At 40.7% G+C, this 23,788-nt stretch overlaps 1 protein-coding gene across 1 annotated transcript; it reads right to left on the bottom strand.

Annotated features, from left to right (window-relative positions):
• Positions 1–1,015: 1,015 nt before the first annotated feature.
• On the bottom strand, positions 1,016–12,742 carry LOC307018631 (uncharacterized protein). Its single transcript, XM_079648962.1, has 2 exons — positions 12,254–12,742; positions 1,016–2,468 (listed from the first exon to the last, which is right to left on the bottom strand). The coding sequence occupies exons 1-2, from the start codon at positions 12,537–12,539 to the stop codon at positions 1,606–1,608; spliced, it is 1,149 nt and encodes a 382-aa protein (XP_079505088.1). The 5' UTR covers positions 12,540–12,742; the 3' UTR covers positions 1,016–1,605.
• Between the last annotated feature and the right edge of the window lie 11,046 nt (positions 12,743–23,788).

Here is a 23,788-nt window from a genome sequence, read left to right as displayed (position 1 = left end):
ATGCCATGGAAATAGGCGGTCTTGAAATTGATTTTATGTGGGCGTTAAAGGATATATCCTGATCAAATATAACACCAAGATTCCTTACAGTCTCACTGGAGGCCAAATTAATGCCATCCATAGTTAGTATATCTTTAGATAATTTGTTTTGTTGATTTTTTGGACCGAGTACAATAACTTAAGTTTTGGCCGTGTTTAACATCAAAAAGTTTAAAGTCATCCACGTTTTTAAGTACTTGAGGCAGTCTTGAATTGTACTTAGATGATTAATTTCATCAGGCTTGATTGATAAATATAGTTGAGTATCGTCCGCATAACAATGAAAATATACAGAATGATTCCTTATAATATTGCCTAAGGGAAGCATATATAATGTGAACAACATATGTCCAAGCACTGAGCCCTGTGGCACTCCATGGCTAACTTTGGTTTGCATGGAAGATTCATCATTGACACATACAAACTGAGAGGGTTCAGATAGATAGGACCTAAACCAGCCTAAAGCAGTTCCCTTTATACCAACTAAGTGCTCTAGTCTTTGCAATAGGATATCATGGTCGATAGTATCAAATGCAGCACTGAGATCGAATAAGACAAGAATAGAGACAAGTCCTTTGTCTGAGGCTATTAGAAGGTCATGTGTGACTTTAACCAGAGCTGTCTCTGTGCTATGATGTGTTCTAAAGCCAGACTGAAAATCTTCAAATAAATCATTGTTTTTTAAAATAATCACACAACTGTTTTGCCACCGCTTTCTCGAGAATCTTTGAAAGGAACGGAAGATTAGAAATAGGTCTATAGTTGGCTTGAACCTCTGGAACGAGGTTGTGATTTTTAAGAAGAGGTCTTATCCAAGCTGCAAACTCTGGGCCACATCCGGGATGCGAATCAGGAAGTGCCTCAAACTGCAGTTCATCTAGTGGCCAGTAGGAGCAGTCTGCAGAAGGGAGTAATTTCCATAGACCCCAATGTTAAAATGCCCAACTTTAAAGCAGAAATAAACATGTTTACATCGTGGTTTCAAAACATTTTATTCTCAGTATAGTTAGATTCCCCCTTCCCGTCTATGGATCCTGGAGTGAATTTTTTCTCAACTCATCTGTTTAATTAATATTCAGTCGTAATGTTATGCATAAATAAGGGCGTGGTCATTTTGAGTGACAGCTCTGTCAAGTGACTGCTGCTGCTAGCTTCTTGTCTCTCTGCTAGCTGCTCCGTGAGGCTACAGGGACTCAGCCTGCTCAGTTCATCCAAGGAGCACAACTTGAAGCCGGCCGTGGTTGTTTGTTCTTCATGCTTATATATATATCGGACTATTGTGACTCTCTCTGCGGTTAAAACAGACGTTGCATGAATGCGGTTTTGCGGTAAGTGAAATTTGAGTACTTTATTTATGTGTTAATGATTTTAATCAGCTACGTAAATCACTCACGTAGAACAAATAGAACCCCGTCACAAGGGGAAACACTGAACGGCATTAGGTCATCAGGATACAAAATAGACAAATGTATTCCCTTACAGTTAAAGAAGCAGCTGACGACCAACACACTTGTGTCTTTTGAAACAATTATGCCATTTAAATATTTTGTCACAAACATTGCAGCTCTATTTTTCCTCTCCTGTGTGGACTCTCATGTGTGTCTTTAAATTTGCACTCCGAGAAAAAGTTTTTTTACAGAATGAGCAGCTGTGTGGTTTCTCTCCTGTGTGGACTCTCATGTGTCTTTTTACATCTTTTTTCATTGCAAAATGTTTCTTACAGACTGAGCAGCTGAATGGTTTCTCTCCTGTGTGGACTCTCATGTGTGCCTTTAAATGATCACTTCGTGAAAAAGCTTTCTGACAGACTGAGCAGCTGAATGGTTTCTCTCCTGTGTGGATTCTCATGTGTGCCTTTAAATTTCCACTTTGTGAAAAAGCTTTCTTACAGACTGAGCAGCTGAATGGTTTATTTTCCGCACTACGTCGTGGATCACTGACAGATTCATGTCTATTTTTCAGTGAGTTTGAAACTGATGCAGGTTCTCTGGTCTCTTTCCAATCAGCACTGTCTTCAGTGCCAGGTTCAGAAGAGTCTCCAGTGTCAGGTTCAGAATAGGCTTCAGTGTCGTCCTCAGTCTTTGGTTGTAAACTGCTCTCTGGATCTGAGTTCCTGGCTGGTTCTGGTCCTCCACAGTCATCTCCATCAGCTTCTGTTTCCATGTGTTCAGTTTGTCTTTGATGAGGCTGTGAGGACTGAGGTTTCTCTTTATCATCTTCACTCTTCACACGGTCAGGAGTGAAAGTGAACTTGGTGATATCAGCCTCCTCCAGCTCCTGAAGCTTCTCTCCCTCCTGACTGATCCAGAGTTCCTCCTGTTCCTGCTTAATGTGTGGGGGGGGCACTGGGTTCTCCTGGTCCATAATGGTGCTCCACTCCTGCTGGTCAGGGTGAAGTTCTTCTTTAACCACCACCAGTAGCTGGACATCTGCAGGAAACAGGAAACACACAGTCAGAAAAAACTGTTAAGTGTTTGAATTTAAAATCAAATCACCATTAAAATGGGAGACATTTTGCAGCCCTAATTAATGCCTTTGTTTTTATATTTTCACATTATCTTTCTTAGTCCCACCTATTGTGTATTTTTGTTCACCTTATGTAGCCCAGCCCCTTTCCACTTCCAGTTAAACATTTTAATGGTTTTTTTCTTCTGGCGTAGCACTAGCTGCAATATAAACAAGGAATTGTATTTGGGATCGTTCACAGATACAGTACGCCTACAGTATAGAATTCAAATCGGTTACAAATAAAAATCCTGCATTCAAACCTTATTTAACCCTCTGGAGTCGGTGGACGCGTCGGCACGTCCAAGTGTGCATAATTTACATAAATTAAATCATATATCTTTGATTACAAGGAGTAGAAATATGATTCAGACATCCGCGGAATCGCTGAAAGTGTAGCTTTCCAGCGGTATCTCCTGTGAGACTGTAACCAGGGCACAGCAGCCAACATGGCCGCTCAAAGCAGCTTGACTTTACACTGTGTGGGATTGGTGGATTTGTGTGTCAGTCAAGGAAATCTCGGCCGGCAGCCATCATGGTCTGAAATGACCAATGGACATCGAGAAATCACTCAGGACCTAACCACCAAGTAAAAAAAAACATAAATCACGTGTCTCCCATCAGTTTACGTCTGTGAGGAGAAAGAGAGAGACAGAAAATGGCTTAAAACTTTACAGTCGTCGACTTCGCTAGAGATGTTTTTCGCTAGCAGCAGTGAAGATAGAGCCTCAGAACCTGAAGTCTTCGACTCTTCTGAAGAAGAAGAATACAAAGACAACAACAAAGATCAATTTGGACATGGGTAAGTGTAAATATTACAGTAATAGTGTACTGGAAATGTGTGGGGAAAACCACAAAAAGTAACAATAGGTTTGATATATTTTTTATCGATAGTCATTAACTTTTTCTTGGGACAAAATAGACTCTCCATTAGCAAACGTTTACTTTGTGTTAACGTTATTTTGGTGTGTAAAAGTGAGATTACATGTGTAGATGATTAAATTAATCATTTATTCATCCCACAACGGAGACATTTACAGTGGCTATAAACATGTTTTTGCCATTGATTATTGTATCATACTGTTCTGTACGCTGTCAAAGATTTATTTATATGTGTGCCTGTGATTATTTTATCATACTGTTCTGTACAGATGAGACTTTGTAATCAGATGTAGCCTATGTATGTGTGTCTGTGATTTTATACTGAATGTAAAGTAACTGGAAATACCTGTGTGTGTGTGTGAGAGAGAGAGAGAGAGAGAGAGAGAGAGAGATACTCCTGTCCAACTTCCCAAACTTTGTTTTTATGTGTGCATTGTTATTTGTGCTTGAGCAACATTTTACTTGAACTGTATTTCAATGCAGTAATTATTGTCCTACATTTTAAGAGCCAGAACATCCATCTGTGCCGGCCCCCAGGTAAAGATCTACCGTAGCTCAAGGGCCTTCACCAGAGCCATCACCACCAAGGACCAGCAGACCAGCATCTCTACAGCTGCCTCCACCTCCATCTGCGTCTGCCACAAGGTCAGGATACACCTCAGCACAAAGGCTCCACCACAGCCATCACCTTCAACCCAGCCAGCAAGGAGGTCTCGTGGAGGTCTCGTATAGCACTTGTACACCCCACCTACACAGCAGCCAATGCACCATCACCCCCATATTTACGCAGCCAGACCCACTGTCTTGGAAGACAGACAAAGACCTTGACACTGTCTTGACATTTATAATGAAGAGTTGGTTGAAAGTTCTGATGTTCAATATTGTAAATAGTGAGATTTTCCAGTTTCTTATATTCATATAAATAGTTGGTTGAAAAAAACATATTTATAATAAATTGTTGGTTGAATAAAAAGTTTGAATGCTCAATTTGTATTTGTAAACATCACATGAACCTTGGTATGTAATATTAAGTCATTATTCAGTCATAATGTATCTCAGTCATCCTTTCCAATTTTAAAAAAGATCTGGGAAAAGGACTTAGGGATACAGATCGATGAAACTACTTGGCTGAATATTTGTGAAAGAACACATTTTCCTTTCACAAGCAATACAGTCAAAGAAGCAAACTTTACATTTCTCAACAAATTTTACCTCACACCCATAAAGATGCATAACATTTCCAAAGAAAAACTCTCCAAAATGTCCGAGGTGTAAAGTAAAAGAAGGAACATTTATGCATCTTGGTTTTGGGACTGTGATCTCTTGAAACATTTCTGGGATTCGATTCACAAAAGCCGTTTTTGGCCTCGAAATGAGCCAAATTAAAAAAATTGTTCCTGTTAAATGACATGCCAAACTTTAAACTGAACCCCAAACATTACAGAATACTAATCACAATAACATATTTTGCCAAGAAATGTTTATACTTTTACTCTGGAAGATTGAACGTCCCCCAACATTTAAACTTTTCATTGATCAGATAACACATTTTTTACCTCTGGAGAAAATGACTTTGGACAAATATAATCGTGGACATATTTTTCAAGCTCTGTGGTTGCCATTGTTTTCTTATTTGGAAAATATATCTGAGATATGACCAGTGATGGAATGGTGCACTCTATGGCTAGTTTTCCTGACGGCCAGAAATACTAGTTGTGTTGTCATTGTCTACATTGTCGCTGTATTGTATAATTAATTCTATAATTATTTGTTTGTTTTACTTCGATGTGGGTTTATTTTTATGTTTATTTTCGTGGCTCTGTTGTTTAAGTTGTATTGATAAGCATTTTTTTTTTTGGTTTCGCCCGTTACCTCTGCTGCAGAGGATAAATACATACGGGTTACCAGCCTCAGAAACCGCAAATGAAAGCACCTCAGATTAGAGCCCACATAGATGATCACAGAGCTCAAGGAGCAGACATTCTTAAAGGTCCCATGACATGGCCATTTCCACTGATCGTAATTCCATTGTTGAGGTCTACTAGAATAGATTTACATTGTTCAATGTTCCAAAATCACATTGGTTTTCTCATACAGCCTCTCTGTATAGTATGTGTATTCACTCCGTCCTACACGCCTAGTTGGAGCTCCTGCCGCCACCCCCCCGCTCCCCTCCCCTCATCACCGTGCTCTGATTGGTCAGCTCGCCTACTCTGTTTTGATGAGTCCACCACTTTTACAGCTGAACATCAGTGTTTATGTTTTACAATGGTGTTTGTTAGCAACCAGAAAATGACACCAGTAATGACAAACAGATGAGAATGCTGCGTGGGGTCTGGATGCTGTGTTGGCGGGACGCTGCAGGGGTTGCTGCTACGCCCTTTGAGGCTTGAGGAGCAGACAGTGTGAGCTGGATTACTTGTGTCGTTTCCTGGTTGCTGCGTGAGGTCTGCAAGACACATCTCCAACGAGAAGTTCTGGGGCAGCATAGATTTTAAGTGCTCCCCCCCCTTGTTGTCTTTTCTGTCTCCAGGCGCGCCTGGTCTGCCCCTGGCTCCGCCTCTGCCCAGATGTCCCTGTGACGACCCCTGCTTTGAGGTCCTGTGGTGTGTATGGCCCTTTAACGTTCTTCCACTGCTTGCACTGATTGAGGACACCTGACGGATGGCACCGGAGGTTTAAGAGGCCGGAGCCAGATTCTTGATCTCTTTCCCCTGCAGAGGACCGGACCTGAGAGAGCAGCCACGTTGCCTATTCTTTCTTTGCTTTGTCTTTTTTTGTTTAGCTTCAGCCACATTGAGCTTTATAATATATATTAAATACCTTTTTCCTATATATACACTTGTCCTTCTACACTTGTTTGTTCTGGCTAAGAGCCAGGCCATGACATTCCTAAATCCACCTCCTTCTAATACTCAGCCGTATTAGAAGGAGGTCTCCCCTATCCTAACGCCTTTAATTATCCCTCTGCTACTTTTGAGCTTTAGACCATTTATCTTCTGATGTTTTTATCTTTAGCCTGGAGGACCTGGTAGTCCAGTTTTCGCGGCTTTATTTTGTTTCCCATAGGGTATTTATTTGATTTCTGGTTAGGGGAGGGAAACTCTGGGTCCTACGGCCCTTGGTGTGGCTGGCTCGGGTTCCCTACTTCTGTTTGTTTCTTTTGGCCAGTCCTCCAGACCTCTTTTCGTTTGCCGGATTGCTTGTGTGAGTAAACGGCTGTACTTCAATAAATGATCGTTGTCAAGTACTGGTTTTTGCGTGTATTATGTTATGTTGCGGGTCTCCCCACGAGCCACTACCACGGAGTAGAGGGCGGGTCGTAACGCAGAAAAAGCGACATAACACACAAGGGGACGGGTAATAACCGGAAAAGCATGAAATGGGACCTTTAACATGCACTGTTCAGAGGAGACAGCGTGAATTAGGCCTTCATGGTCCAATTGCTGCAAAGATCCACTACTGAGGATGAACAACAAGAAGAAGAGAATTGTTTGGGCCAAGAAACACAAGGATTGGACATTAGACCATTGAACATCTGTACTTTGGTCTGATCGCTCCAAATTAGAGATTTTTGGTTCCAACCTCCCTGTCTTTGTGAGATGCACAGAAGGTGAGCGGATGGTTTCCGCATGAGTGGTTCCCACTGTGAAACCTGGAGGAGGAGGTGAGATGGTGGTGGGGGGGGGGGGGGGGCTTTGCTGGTGTCACTTTTGATGATTTATTCAGAATTCAAGGCACCCTTAACCAGCATGTCTACCACAGCCTTCTGCAGTAGCCAGCAAAATAAAAAATATATATAAATTCTATGTGTTCTTTTATAGTTTTGATGTCAAAAATAAATAAAAATCTTCGAATGAGAAGATGTGTCCAAACTTTTGACTGCGTCTAATACTAGTGTATATCTCTCTCAAAATATGTATTCTGTGTGTGTATATATATATATATATATATATATATATATATATTAGGGCCGGGACTTTAACGCGTTAATTAAGATTATGCGTTAAAAAAAATTAACGCATTTTAATCGCACTTATTTTTGCACCGCGGAACGTTTCCCACTGGATGAGTTTCAGGGGTACCGATTATACTGGAGCACCAACTAACGTTAATGACTTCAAACAACAATAAACCATAGTGAACAGTAGTCAAACATGAACGAAGAAGCTGATGAGACCGCTTTGGTTGGCCCCGTGGATGGGAAATGTTGTTTTAAAAAACGGAAGGATGGAAGCGTCGATAAGAAAACGGTTGTATGCAAATTATGCAAAAAGGAATTCGCATATCACCGCAGCACATCAAGCCTCAAGTATCACCTCAATGCAAAACCTATAGCAGCTAGCGTGGAAGCTAGCGTGGACGTTAGCCCGACTCCGAGTACAAGGACCAACACCATACTTGCCCTCAGAAATCGGGAGCATTTCAAAATGCAAAATTGAAGAAAAAAAAACTGTATGTTAGATTAACATGCTTATTGTAGTTGTAAGTGCACTGCCTTGCGGCCTGTAGCACCGTCCTTGATGGAGCATATGTGTGGACTGGACCTGCATTTTACAGGAAAGGAGTGAGCAGAGAGTAGAGTAGTTGTTGATTCTTGTTCTGTTTTCTATGAATATCTGCCTCACCCTCTCAGACTTTGAGTTGCGCACGCTACTAAAGAGACGTGTTACCATGGAAACCAAACAATGGTGTAGCTGTATTAAAGTCAGAGTGGAAACAGTCGTGTGTAAATCTGATTTTGTCAGAAATCGGGAGAAATGCGGGAGAAATATGACCCCGGGAGGAAACCGTGAGAGGGCAATGAAATCGGGAGTCTCCCGCGAAAATCGTGAGGGTTGACAAGTATGACCCACACCCAACCCACACTCAACCAGATGACTGGTTTCAGGGCCAGGATAACTAAGTCCACGTCTGAAAAAATAACCAGCTCACTGGATTGCACTCGACTGTAGACCACTTGGAGTGGTAGAAGATAAGGGGCTGCAAAAGGTACTACAGATTGCATCGTCTGACACAACATATGAGCTGCCATGCAGAAAGACAGTGACAAAAAGAATCCAGCAGCTTTATGACAATGAAAAGGAAAATAAAGAGAATTTATTGGAGAAAGCCGAATGTGTTGCCCTGACTGGGGATCATTGGACCTCGGTAAGCAATTCAAATGACCTCTGTGTGACGGCACACTTTATGGACATCTTCTCACTGTTCTCAGGTCAAATATTTATTTGTGATTAAAAATGCGATTAATTTCGATTAATTAATTACAAAACCTCTAATTAAGTAGATTAATTTTTATAATCGAGTCCCGGTTAATCCCGGCGTTAATAACGCGTTAACGCAAAAAATAAATAACGCCACTAATAATTTTAACGCGATTAACGCATGTGTATTTTTTGTCCTCGGCCGCCCCGTAGTTTCAGAGCGCATCGAGTTTAAAATACCATCTACATGCTGATGCTGACAGCCCCGCTGACGCTGACAGCCCTGCTCCTGAAGCCCGCTTGCGGCAGACCACACTTCCACGCTCACCGGCAGGCACGGACTGGCCATCGGGAGGACCGGGAGGGTGTGTGTATGTGTGGCGCAAGAGAAAGACCTTACGTGTATTGTTGTTAGCATCTGGTGCTAGCCAGCTGCGCTAACGGATACAAGGAGCTGTTTAAATGAAAGCAAAGGAGTGACATTTCGCCGACAACTGCACCGAGCACTTGACTTTATGCAGGTAGCATGACAGTTGGACATTGAGGGAAAAGTCAGCACACTCAGTGCGCGCAACATGATTGCAGCGTCCAGGCAGCTCCCGTTCGAGCATATGCCTTGAGTTGCACATAGCTCCAACGATCTCACACACACTTAAATATCGAAGTAGCAAAGGGTCAACAGGTCATGGTGGTGGGCTGCTACAGACCCCCGTCAGCTGTCAAGGACTCTTTATCTTCTTTGGCAAAACTTTTATCTCAACTTGACTACAAGGAAATAGTACATCTTGGTGATTATAATTGGGACTGGTTAACTTCTGTGTCAGAGGATTTAAAAAACGTTTGTATCTCTCTGAATGTTACTCAGATTATGGACAGTCCTACTCGGCCTAACATTAAGTCCCCAAATAAATCCTCCCTAATTGATCTCATTTTAACTAATGTTCCCCATAAATACTCATCTGTGGGAGTATTAGCAAATTATCTGAGTGATCACTGTGTTGTAGCCACAATTAGGGACACAAAAGTCCTAAAGGGTTATTATCTAGTCTCCTATATGAGAGAAACAAGGCATGGGCAAAGGCTAGGAAATCAGGCTGAGAGGTAGAATGGCTACGCTTTAGGCAGCTAAGAAATAGCTTCACATCGCAAATCAAAAGTGCTAAGTCTAAGTATTATCTGTCAGTTACCACAAATAACCTGAATAATCCTGGAACATTTTGGAAAGCCATAAAATTGATATCCACCGGTGAGATCCGTAATGAGCTACCTCCGTGCATTACCACAGCATCTGGCACTATATCGGACAGGGCCACGATGTTAAATTGTTTTAATGAGCACTTTGTGTCCTGTGGCTCTCTGTTTGATTCTGTGACTAACTCTGCTTCTGTGAACACCACAGTCTGTGACTCTGAAAAACGTGTTTTGGAAAACCATTTTTGGTTTTACTCCTTTTACTGTTGATGTTGTTCGTGAAGCTTTAACCAAGTTAGATCCTAAGAAACCGGCTGGCCCGGACAACATAGAATCTTTCTTTTTAAAGATAGCTGCAGATTTTATGGCTCCACCTCTCACTACTCTTTTTAACCTCTCCCTCAGCACAAACACAATTCCAAAATTGTGGAAGTCAGCATATACTGCCTCTACTAAAAGGTGGGGAGGCCACTTTATTAAATAATTATAGGCCCATCTCTAAATTATCAGTTCTGGCTAAGGTACTTGAACGCCTAGTGAGTGAACAGGTAAAAGGTGTTTTTATGTACAAATGACATCCTGTCTAAACATCAGTCAGGCTTCAGAAAGCAACATAGCACCATCACTGCCACAATGAAAGTGGTGAATGATGTGGCGAGTATTTTAGATAATAAGCAGAGTTGTGCAGCTCTATTTATTGACCTTTCCAAAGCGTTTGATACCGTCGATCATCACATCTTAAAGCAGAGGCTACTCAGTATTGGCATATCCAGCTATGCAGTAGGGTGGTTTGTGAGCTACCACTCTGAAAGGTCCCAATGTGTTCATTTTGATGGGCTGTCTTCTGAGTGGTTAAACATGACTAATGGTGTTCCTCAAGGTTCTGTTTTAGGTCCACTTTTATTCTCCATCTATATTAATAGTTTAGTTGAAAATGTCGATGGAGCAACCTTACATTTTTATGCGGACGATACCTTGATGTACTGTGCAGGTCCTTCCATTAAGGAGGCTGTTGTTGAATTGCAAGCTGTTTTTAACATCATTCAGACTCAGCTCTCTGAACTAAAGCTTCTTATAAATGTTGATAACACCAAGGTAATGCTCTTTTCAAAAGCTAAAAAGACACCAGAGCCTGATATTGTAACTACGCAAGGAATAAAACTTGAAGTGGTTGCCTTTTATAAATACCTTGGTATCTGGCTTGATGATTGTCTCACTTTTAAACGTCATGTCAATAACCTGTTTAAAAAACTGAGGGTTAGGCTAGGTTTCTTCTACAGGAACAAGTCCTGTTTCTCGCTTGAGGCCAGGAAAAGGCTAGTCACTGTGACCTTTTTACCTGTGCTGGACTATGGTGATCTGATTTATATGAATGCACCTGCCAATTGCCTGGTCAAGTTAGATGCTGTGTATCACAGTGCACTGAGATTTGTGACAAACTGTAAAGCCTTAACCCATCACTGTACCCTGTATGCAAGGGCTGGTTTGCCTTCACTAATTGTACGGAGGCTCAGTCACTGGTACATTTTTATATATAAAGCCAGGAAACTTCCATCCTACATCTGCTCCCTGATCTCACGGTGAATTGTAAGTGGATACTGCCTGAGATCGCATGCTGTAGTTTTATTAAATGTGCCAACTGCTAGGACTGTTTTAGAGAAGATATCATTTAGATGTGCAGCTCCACTGTCTTGGAATAGTCTGCAATTGAAATCGAAACTGAGCAATCTGGTGCCACTAAATGTTTTTAAAGCTTGGTTGGATGCTACTCAATCGGAAGCTGTTGGTACCTGTTCATTTGGATACTTATGTAAATTGTAATCCCTGTAATGATGCTTTAAGATGTCCTTTTGTTGTTCTGTTTATGTTTTTTTTACTGTTTCATGTGGAACCTACTTGAGCAGGTCTCCCTTGAAAAAGAGATCAATGATCTCAATGGGATACACCTGGATAAATAAAGGTTTGAAATTAAATTTAAAAAACAGTCAGTAAAGTAAAATCAAGTAACATTTTAGATGTGTTTAATTTATCATTGAACATATTTATTCAATGATTTCTGTATTAATTATTCTCCCGCAATTGTAATTATTGTATGTCACATTCAACCAACTAGTGCTTACACAAATGGCATATTATTCAATGTATGTATTTTTATAAATATATGTATTTTGGTAGGTTTACTCTTCCGTAATACATTTTAATTATTATAATAAAGTACAATAATAATACTTACATACTTTTACTTAAATAAGATATGAATGCAGTACTTAAACTTGTAATGGAGTATTTTCACAGTGTGGTGTTTGTACTTTTACTTCAGGATCTACTACCTGCAGCAAGTGCTGATACAGGGTCTAAAGTGTTATTATTAATGTGATAATAAAGTGCTACTGAAGAGTGTAAAGTGTTAATTAAGGGTAAAGGGAACAGACCTGCTCTGTGTATCCGAAGCTGAGGCTGTAAAACAGCGTCCAGTAGTTTCTGGAGTCTCTTGTTCTCTTCTTTGGAAAGAGACAGCTCCCCCTCGTACTCTGCTATCGTTTTTTCAAACAGAGCAAATATATCTTCAGCAGCAGCAGTGAGTCGCTGCTTCTTCCACGACAGCAGCATTTGGACTTTACTCATGTTTACTAGATCACCTTTTCCTGCAAACTCCGTTAAACACACCGTTTCTCTCTCCAATCTGACTAGTGTTGCTAACGTGTTTCCAGCTAGCATGCTAAGCTAGCTCCTATAGTCCGAGGTAAACGCTCCAGAAAAAAGAGCACACAGTCCATTCAGAGGTTTATCCAAACACACAGATGATAGATCAGTAGTGCTGGAGCTCACACACACTTTCTCAGGAACACAGAGAGAGAGAACCGTAGCGACGAGACGCCACCTCGATACAGGTTCTTGTTCTTGTTCTTCTTGTTCTTCTTGTTCTTGTCTCGGTTTTTGGCAGATTGCAATAACTTTAAGGTGCATACCGCCACCTACTGTACAAGAGTGTGTATCACCATATCATCCTATCATCACTTGTGGAATTATACCAGGGCCGAGGTCCCCCCCAATAAATATCAAAAATAACAAAAACATTTTATTATTAAAATAAAATTGCTATTCTATGACTTTTTTATTTTGGCTATTAATAGACTTTTTTGTTGTCAAGCGAAGCGGCGATAATACTTACTTCCGGGTGTAAAATTATCTAAAGCAACTACTATGAGCTGCTCCAACCCTCGGTCCTGACGGACTCCAACTTGTGTTTATTAATCAAACAAATAAATAAACACAAGGATAATTATGTGTTATTGTTGAGGAAATAAAACTAAATTAGAAGGAAAAAACTATGAAACAATACAGATGTCAGTTTTCTGAGCCCCTACTCTCCCCATAACTGACGGCAACAAAAGTCCTACATTATTCACGTAAAATAAAGAAGTAAAAACAATAAGTGTGGCTTGATATTGAGTAAGAAAAAGGTTGATAAACGCTGTGAGAATGGATCTGCGGAGAGCATTTCGCCATGATCCCAACTCGTCTATTACCAACGTTCAGGGAGCTCTTTGCAAGTCATGGGACGCCCTGCCTGTTGAAAACTGACTCTCAAGGGGTACCCTGCGCGTAATAGTGTGGCGGGGAGGGGCCCTGACCGACCGACAACATGTGACGGGTTGGGAGTGAGAACGTGTTGATGAAGCACCCAACATAACTGCAGTCTCAGTAAGCAGTGGTTGAGTTCAATGATTACATCTTATTTAACTGTTATTGTCGACTGTATGCTTTCCAAAGCAGATATTGAGTCTCTGCATATCACCGCCCTATCAGGTCTGACCTCTTCAAATCGTTGTAGCCCAATAATTGCTGCGAGTATTTCTGCTGTATAAACTGTTATTTGACACTCGTTTTGCGATTGATATTTTGAATTCTTGGATATACACACACTGACAGGTCTCTCTTGAAAATGAGACCTTGTGTCTCAATGAGATTTTACACATGTGTAAATAAAGGCAAAATAAAAAAATAAAACATGCCTATCCCCACGCATTCTTGCTTCTTAGATCCATCTGTGTAAATGTGTAGGTAATTGTAATACTTTTGGTTTCGATACATACTTGTTTTAATTCTCACTTCATTTATTTGCCACTCTTTTTTCCTTACTATGATACTCACATCTATATTAGCTTCTGGGTAAAGCCATGGGGGAACACTGCTAAATGGGCTTGCTTTGGCAAACTTCATGGTCTCCACTCCATATGTCCTCGTTTTCTCCTTACTTGTCCAGCCAAACCCACGCCCCTGGAACTTTATATATTCCCAGCAATCCTGTATATTCTGTGATATTTTTCTCTCCACTTCTTTGAAGCCTGACCCACCCAGTATGACAAAGCAAGTTTCTCTCTTCAGGGGCCGTATTCACAAAGGATCTTAGGGCTAAAAGTAGCTCCTAACTGGCTAATTTAAGAGAAACTCCTAAACATAATGGGTGTGTCAGTCTTAAATTTAGGACTCCTAATTTTAATCACTAAGAGCAATTCAAAGTATTTTAGGCCTAAAAGTAGCACCTAAGTTTAGGAGAGCTTAAAAGTCCTCGAGAGGACTCCTAACTCAGTAAGACCTATTCACAAAGAATCTGAAAATGGCTGCGAGACGAAATGTTTTGGAGACAATGGAAGACTGTGAATTGATCAAGAGATATAGGCTAAATCGTGAGGGTATCAAACTTGTTGTGGAATTAGTGCGGGATGCAATAACATCCCCGACTAACAGGAATAACCCGATTGGTCCGGAAATAAAATGTTTGGCAACACTACGATATTTAGCAACAGGGAAAATGCAACTTTGCAATGCCGACGATTTAGGAATATCGCAACCATCAGTTAGCCGTGCCATAAACCAAACCATCAACGCGCTCTCTAGACCACATATCATCCAACAGTTTATCCGGTTTCCTTTGGACAATCAACAACTACACAGGATCAAAGCCAACTTCATGGCAATTGCAGGTATGCCCGGTGTGGTCGGTGCTATTGACGGGAAGCACATACAAATAATTGCGCCATCAAAAGATGAGGACGTGTTCTTCAATAGAAAGAAAGTACATTCCATCAACACGCAGATTGTTTTTGATGCAACTTTTAACATTCTTGATATTGTTGCAAAGTGGCCTGGATCTACCCATGATTCGCGTATTTTAATGGAGAGCGGTCTGAGGCAGCTTTTTGAGAGGCACCATGTACCAGTTGGGTGTCACTTGCGTTTAACTTTGTCTTCACTTTCATTCATCATGATAGGGGGACTTGAACGGCGGTATGGGCTGTTATTGAAAGTGTTTAAGTGCTGGAAATATGCTCATTGGATAATAGTTTGCAGGGTGCTTTTAATTGCCTCCTTCATTTAATGCAATTTACATATTTTTATTGTTTGCTCTCTCTCTTTAACGTGCATATACAACGTCATTATTGTGGTCTGCACAAACTTGTCATCATGCGTGTATTCTGCTAACTGCACTGTCCATAACTATTTGATAGGAATACATTTCTAGCCTAGGCTGTTTCCTTGTTTTTTGGTGATTTAGTGGGCTCGTTTGTGGGATGTTGCGGATGAGTTTCACCGAGACCGCCTGCTCTGAACAACCAATCACCGTACTGACCGTTTCTAAACTCATGCACGAGAATCGACGTAATCCATAGCAACGGCGCGTCACTCTTAGTTCACTCTTAGTGATTTATCCTTAGTATGAGTAGGTCTCATCGGCTTTGTGAATAACTTTTAAGAAAAAACTCCTACGTAAAATGTTTTAGCGCGAGTTAGGAGCACTGCTAGCGGTAAGATAAAATGCTTTGTGAATACGGCCCCTGATCTCCAGAGGTGTCTCTCCTGCTTCTATCAGAACTGCATTAATAGGGGATGACTTTATCGCTCCAATACACAGCCGCAATGCATTGTAGTCTATCAATTTTTAAAAGCGATGTTTTTGCTGCTGCTCCATACACTATACAACCATAGTCTATTGTGGACCTCATAATTGATCTGTATATGTCTATCAATGCTTGTTTGTCTGCGCCCCAGTTGCATCCTGCTACAGCTCGCAATAAATGTAATACTTTTTTGCATTTTGTTTCCATTTGTTTAATATGCTTTTTCCATGTATATTTGCTATCAAACCACAGTCCTAGGTATTTGAACTCATTCACGTTTGTCATTGGACGATCATATAGTGTTAGCTGTTGGCCATCAATCTTGCGTTTATTTGTAAATATCATGTAGCATGACTTCCTTTCGGACATTTTGTATCCCCAGTTATATGACCACCTCTCCACTTTTTTAATCACTCTACCTATATTCATATAACAATCATAATGTTAAATAATATTGGACTGACTGCACTCCCTTGGGGAATACCATTTTCTATTTCAAAATAATTGGAAATATCTGTTCCAATCTTTACTCTAAATGTCCTGTCTGTTAAAAAGGCCCTTACCCAATTGTACATTCTCCCTCCAATACCCATTCTACTCAATTTGATCAGTAATCCATCCCTCCACATAGAGTCATACGCCTTTTCAATGTCAAAGTACACTATTGCCCTTATCTCTTTCATTTTCAGTGTTTTTTCCACATCATTATTCACTCTTACTAATGCATCTATTGTGGACCGCCCTTTACGGAAATCCGCTCTGAAAACTACTCAGCAGGAGAGCGAAGGCTTCCTGGATTGCCTCATTTAATGACAGGCCCTGGCTGCTGATAGGCCGGCTGAGGGTGAGGGGATCCAATCAGCATCAAGTGATCAGCTGATTACCTGCAGTGAGAAAAAGGGGGAGAAGAGAAAAGAGAAGGAGGAGGGAAACACAACACAACCAGCAAAGCCCGTCTGGCACGTACCAGAGTTCATCAGCTGTTAAAGGTGGAGCAACTCCTACTGGGTATCTCAACCTATAATTATACATCATTGTTTAGTCATATTGTCTTTTAGCTAATAATCTGATTTTGTATCTAGTAACTGATTTTGACAACAATTGTAGTGATGTAAAAAGTACAATACTGGTTTCTAAATTGTAGTGGAGTTGAAGTATAAGTAACATTTCATGGAAATACTCAAGTAAAGTACAAGTACCACAATATTGTACAATACTTGAGTAAATGTACTTCACTACATTACACCACTGCATGGTAGTAAAGAGCAGAAATGAAATAATTCATGAGTAGAGTTAATGATTATACTGGGCCAGAATCAGACTAACAGCGGAGCCACAATGAGGAGTAAATGCTTTGATTTACTAAACCTTTAGAGGACTTGGAGAATAAGAGGATAACAAACAACTAAACTGAACTCAAATCCAAAGTGACAGTCGACAGCCAGAGACGCTTCACTTTCACATTAAAGAACAAAGACTTCACTTTTGTCTTCCTGTTATCCTCAAGTTTACTTTACACCTTAGATCCTTGGGGGTCATTTTGAGCGGCGCCGTTTAAAGCTCAAGAAAATGATCACATTCAAAATTCTTACAAAGATGTATTTCTGGTGCTTTATGTTTCTTTGTTGACTACCTAAATAACTATTTCAATAAAACATTACCCCCACGCACCCCATTATACATCCAGAATCCCTATTATGTGATTATCCAAAGATATATAAATCACCATCAAATCTTACTGATTGACATTTTAAAGAAACATATTTTTGCCGTTGTTAAAGGATCTATATTATTTCTGAGTACAATTTTGGCGTTTCAGAAAAACAATGTATATTATCAAGGAGAGTAACGGACAGCAGCAGCTCAGTCTGTAGGGACTCGGCTTGGGAACCAGAGGGTGGCCGGTTAAAGTCCAGAACAAATTAGGGAGTGTGGACTGGTACTTGGAGATGTCCCAGTTCACCTCCTGGGCCCTGCTGTGGTGCCCTTGAGCAAGGCAGCTGCCAACTGCTCCTAGTAGGAGGGGTTAAATGCCGAGGTCAAAGGTCACTGTGTACATGTACATGTGCGGGACAAATAAAGTCAAAGTCAACTTTAATGTTAATCTTTCAGTTTGTGTGTACAGACAGAGAGATCGAAATGATGTTTCCAACAATCCCAAATACAAAAATACAATTATACAATATACAGATATGTATACAGATATGTATAAAATATTTTTAAAATATGTATATCCTATATACACAATCAACAGACACATTTACAAATATGCACACATTTAGATACAAAACACAACAATCAATATATATAAAATAACAGTCACTTCAATATCAATATCTGATTGTCCATAGAATGTTCATTTATTGCAAGATTCTCCATAGCAGCGTAAAACAATTGTCTGGTGACAAATAAAGAGGGTTACATTCCTCCATTTCTTCTAACATGTGTTGTGTTTGGGGTCAATAATGTCAAGGGGTGAACTTAGAGGCATGAACTCAAAAGCACATCTCAGACTCAGACTCAGGTGGTATTAAAAAATTAAGACTTTACTGGATTTAGCACAGTAACAAAACAGGGAAACACAAAATCACTCTTTCGAGGAAAAACTAATAGCAATCATCAGGAGCATAACAATGGAATACAACCATGGAGCAGGCTTGAATGTAGTCATGAATGATAACGAACTGGCACTGGACAGGTGGGGACTAAAACAATATATATACAAGGTGAGGGACACAGGTGGAAACAATCAGGGCGGGGCGGGATACAAAATCACGAATATAGGAGACACATAGGGGCGGGGAGCATGGAGTCCTGAAACGAGAGGGAGAATTACTTTTCACAATAAGACAGAGGGCACAGAACAAAGGGACATGACAAAACTGATATAAAGAATACACTTTCATAATAAGTTTCCGAGACATGACAGTACCCCCCCCCCCCCCCCCCCCCCCCACTTCTAGGGACGGCTCTTGACGGCCCAGGCTCCTCCGAGTTGAGGCGATCAAAATCCTCAATGAGGCTCTTGTTGACAATGAAGCGGGAAGGAATCCAAGACCGCTCCTAAGGGCCGTAACCTTCCCAGTCAACAAGGAGCTGCCGCCCTCTACCCCTCTTTCGTGTAGCATAGAGATTTTTGACCGTGTAGACCGGACCACCATCGATAATTCGGGGGGGCGGGGGGGGGTTTGTCGGTGGGAACCATGGCGCTCTCCTTCAGAGGTTTCAATTTCCCCACATGGAAGGTGGGATGCACCTTCATGGACCTGGGAAGTCGTAGTCTCACTGAAACCGGGTTGATGACCCTGGTGAGCCTGAAAAGCTCTAGCACGGAGCTTGAACCGGAGTTGCGTTGGTGTGAATGAGGTAAATGAGAATGAGAGATGGGCCAGCAGCAACGACCAGCACAGAATAATTACCGAAACTAAACGAAGTGTTTTTATTTATTTATTAAAATTATAACTACAATCTGAAAAAACAGGGGAAGCCTGGCTTCCATTGGACTCCAGGAGTAAACACCACTGAGTTCCAGGGATAATTCTCACCCACCTCTTTTTCTTGCCCTGCACTTGTATGTGCCAGTTCTGGTTCTTCCACCAGCTCAACTCTCTGTCCCTCATCATAAACGCAGGAGGCTGGCTGTATATCTGAACTTGCGCCCTCATCATTCTCTTCATCATCTTGCACTTGTTCTAAGCTGCTGATGATAGTGCTTGTAACAGCGCTGCTGCCAAAAAGGTCTGTCAATTTGCGACATTTATATGCTTCACCTGCGAGTGACTTCACCTTTTTTTCTCTTGCCTTCTCGACCCCACCTTTTTCTTTTCGTTTTCTTTTATTTGTATCCATGTTTTTTTATTCTCCCTGTCTGCCGCGGCATCTAATCCCTTCTCTTCGGCCCTTTCTCATTTCACTAATTTCGACTCCTCGGTCCTCCGGTAGTGACCCGTAAATGGATTTCAGCGCGCCATGTTGAAGGACATCTAATTTCTCTAAATGCATTTTTGAGGACCGAGGATCGAGCATCGAGGAGGCTCTCTGGAGGAGCTATAATCGAGGATACACTGAAGGCTTCTCAATTCTCTAATTTCCCCTCCTCGACTCCTATCCTCGTGTCTTTGTCCCGCCCACAGAAGATGTGAGCGGAGGAGTCGAGGAGGGTAACCGAGGAGAGAGGAGAGGAAGCAGAAGGCGTTTAGAGAAATGAGAAATCCTCCCCTCTGAGGAGACACAGCAGCACTCTGTCTGATGGACAGATGTGTTCATGACGACTTATAGATTTACTTTTAATTCATTCACAGTGCGGTATAATGAGACAATAAGAGGCTACAGATGCGGACATATACACATCCATATTTTTAAATAAATACAATTTCAGAATCAAACAAGTATGAGAGCACTCTCATAATAACGTAACACAATCAGAGACTGGATATACCCTGTTCTGCCCTCAGAGTTTGCGGCTATGCAAAGCTAGACAGGTAGCTAACCACTTGAATCCTCCAATAATCACAAGGCTTTGGCTTTTCTTGATGTTTACTGTACGATTCTCATTGTGAAACTAGAAATACAATACAGAAATAAAGCATACATTATTACACATATAACTGATATAAATACATTAATTCAATTAGTCTGCGTCTCATACATACACTCATACATGTACACAGCATCTGTATGTATTGTAATGCTACTAATTAAACCCATTTAACCAAACAAATACAATTCACCATTTTACCATCAAAGGCATATGAAAACAACAGCTTACTGTAAATGTGAGTGCAATAAACACGGCAACATTAATAATGCAATCAGCCTAAACATTGACAACATAGCCGTGGGAAGTTGGTGAGTGGTGAGAGTCACAGAGGGTTTTATGACTGTGAGAACACTGGCTTCTAAGCACCACAGACAAGTGATTCAGTATTTCCAGATGTTGGGGATATCTCCAGTGTTCTCAGGTGTTTACTCACCATCCCCCAATATGTGGATTAACTCTCTGTAAACTAGTTAAAAGGTCTATCGAGAGAGAGAGAGGCTGGTCAGATTTGACATGGCAACCCACCAGTGCAGTCAGAATCTCTGGCTGCTGCGACTTCTGATGTGAATTTATCCGGCCGATACTTGTAATGGACAAACAACATCAGTGTTTGACATCAAAACTCCTCCTCGTCCCGTGTCTCCTTCATGAGTCGGTGACTCCCACTGCATTGCTACACAGAAGTTTCCTCCACAGTATGCAGTATCATAACTACATCTTTGATGTTTATAATGAACCAAACCGTTTGAAAATTGGTTGAAAATTGAGCAATCTATGGTTATTTTAATAGTGCACCATAGACATAATGTTATGAATGAGCGAGCTGCCTGTGGCAAGATGGCCGCCATGTGGCAACGTCGGTCTCCATTGGCCAGCAGCGCAGGTGAGTCATCTAGTGTTTATATACGTATGCCTATGGCTGTCACTACCCTATCTGCCGCCCTGCCCTATCTGCAGTGGGCATGTGCGAGATGGTCCGCCATATTGGACAACTCTGTACGGCAACCCAAGTAGGACACTTGACACAGTGGCTTTTGGCAAAGCACAAAAAGAAAACTCGAGAGAGATGAGTTATTGTTATTAGAACGTGACTTCACTATTATTTAACAACTTTTTTTTATTGGGTTCTTTTATTTGGGGTTAAGTACATTGTCAGAATAGACAGCTATATGCCATACATTTTTGCATACATTCACAATAAATATTTATTCAGTATGATAGCTGTGACACACATGTGAAAACAAGTGTTTCACATGCGAAACACATGATATGGACACTTTCCTCAACATAATGGAGCCACTTCCATCTGTCAAACCAACTTCCATTAAATGACGGACAGAAGGTTTCTTTGCCAAACTTTCTACCTGGAAAATTGAAGTCAGTTGGCTGGTGTGGCTTCTCCATTGATTCCAAATTAGCGACGCTAGTTTCTTCTCCTTCCACATTTTCTCGATCGCTGGTGGTAATGGGAAAAGTGTTCCTGACTCCGGTGGCTCACAAGTAGACGGAGGAGTTGTAGAGGTGGTGGGCTGAGGAGTAGCTGGTGGTCCACTCTTTTTATTGGGTTGTTTGTTGAAAAAAAAATCAAAAATCCTTTGTTTGCGCCATTCTAGAAAGTCACTTTCACTCTGCAGTGTGTGTGTCGCGTCAATTACGTCACTATCCCATGACCTACGACCTAGATGACTCAGATTTTATTTGGAAAATAAATTCAAGCCACCTGACTGATACAAATATATACTATGAATATGATATGCTACTGTATACAGCTAATTTTAAGTAAAATCCTAACTATTTTATGTAGTTCAATCATTTTTATTTAGGTGGTCACTCAGTTTTTCCAAAGGTCTTCTCATCAGGGTTCTATAAATAAAGAACTACGGTAGATCTGTAATATGTAATGCAGCCGAACCGTGTATTACAATGTCGTTATGTGGTGACTTTCAAAGAGAAAAGCAAGAACACTCGGAATTAAAAAAAATAGAATAAAAAATATTTTATTTTTTAAAAACGTTTTCAGATTTCACATCACATAAACACCAAATCCCAATATGCATTGCGGCTAAACCATCCAATCAGCGAGCTTAAACCATAGCTGAGGATCTTGGGTAATCGCTCGAAATAACTACCTCTGTTTCCGATTATTTTTATTTTGAAATTCAGTTCCTGACGGATGCCAATAAAGCCAGAGATTATGGAATTAAACAAATAAATAAAAACAAGGATAAAAGAATAACAAATTCGAAGGAAAAAAAGATTTAAAAAATACAGATTTCAGTATTTTGAGGCTCTGAGCCCCATTTATTTTCCTCACAAACGACAAAAAAAGTCTGATGTTATACGATTTAAAATAAAAACAATAATCCTGGCTTGATATTGAGTAAGAACTTGTTTTTATGAACCCCACAGCTTCCGGTGTTCCAAGACCCGAGCGGACAAAAAGACGTGCTGCAGGCACGAAACATACAACCAATAGAAATACATTGCTTTTAAAATTGTTCTGTGTGACACGAAAAAGAGGGAAAATCGTTTTGGTGAACACGAATCAATAGATTAAATGTCGTGACTCTAACACAAAATGCCGTGAGACCGGGTAGAATTGTTTTATAACGCGACCCTTTTATTTATATTAGGTCTTAAAGTTTTTGCTTGCCTCACTGTCAGCTAACAGCAACTTGTCCACTCTGCTAGGCTACAACGTTAGCTAGTTGTAGTTACTGTTGTAGTTACAGTTACTGTACCCTTTAGCCGCGTTCGTGGTGATTGTGCCTTTTAGGGAATGTTGTTACAAATACCAGACAATTAAAATGTCGTGCTGTGCGGTTGAATGTACCAACAGAACTTCCAAGAAGTCTCTCAGCTTTTTTCATTGAGTAAAATGATAATATTATACATGTTAGCAGGTGTTTGTGTGCTTGTTAGCTTAGCTTGTTATAAAGCTTATTAGCCAGATAAGGACGTAACCCTTTATACATGTATACAGTATATACAGTTTAGTTTATGATTCAGCCTTGGGTAAGACCTTTATAGTCTATGGTTATGACGCACATAATGCTAAACGGGAGCAAATGTAAATGTTTACGCCCACGGGCCAATCAGAAACGATGCCCGACTGTTTTGGACGTAATATGGTCTTTGTTTACATTAGAAAGCATCGCTAACACTCAGAGCTAACCTGTACTGGAGAGTACATGTGTAAAGAAGCAGGAAATAAAAAAAGGAACTCACCTTGTGGTATAACCGGCAAGAGAAAAAGCATTTGAGCTCCATACTGTTTCAGAAATAATCCTTGATGTGGTTTTGAACATGATATGGCGTTTCAACATGGCTGAGTATCTGCTGGTAGAATCTCCCGCATGAGCAGGCATAAGCTCCGCCCCCTCTTTTTGTTTTTAAAGCTTTATACCAAGAATAAGCACTTTAGTAAGAGGGTTGAAATAGAGGGGTATGAGGCTAGAATGGGTGATCTGTTTGGTATTTTGAGCGAAACACTTAATAGACATGTTTTTTATATACTTGTATAT

Source organism: Notothenia rossii (assembly GCF_949606895.1).
Source record: "Notothenia rossii genome assembly, chromosome: 9".
Lineage (NCBI taxonomy): Eukaryota > Metazoa > Chordata > Actinopteri > Perciformes > Nototheniidae > Notothenia > Notothenia rossii.
This window is presented reverse-complemented; position numbering and strand designations above follow the sequence as displayed.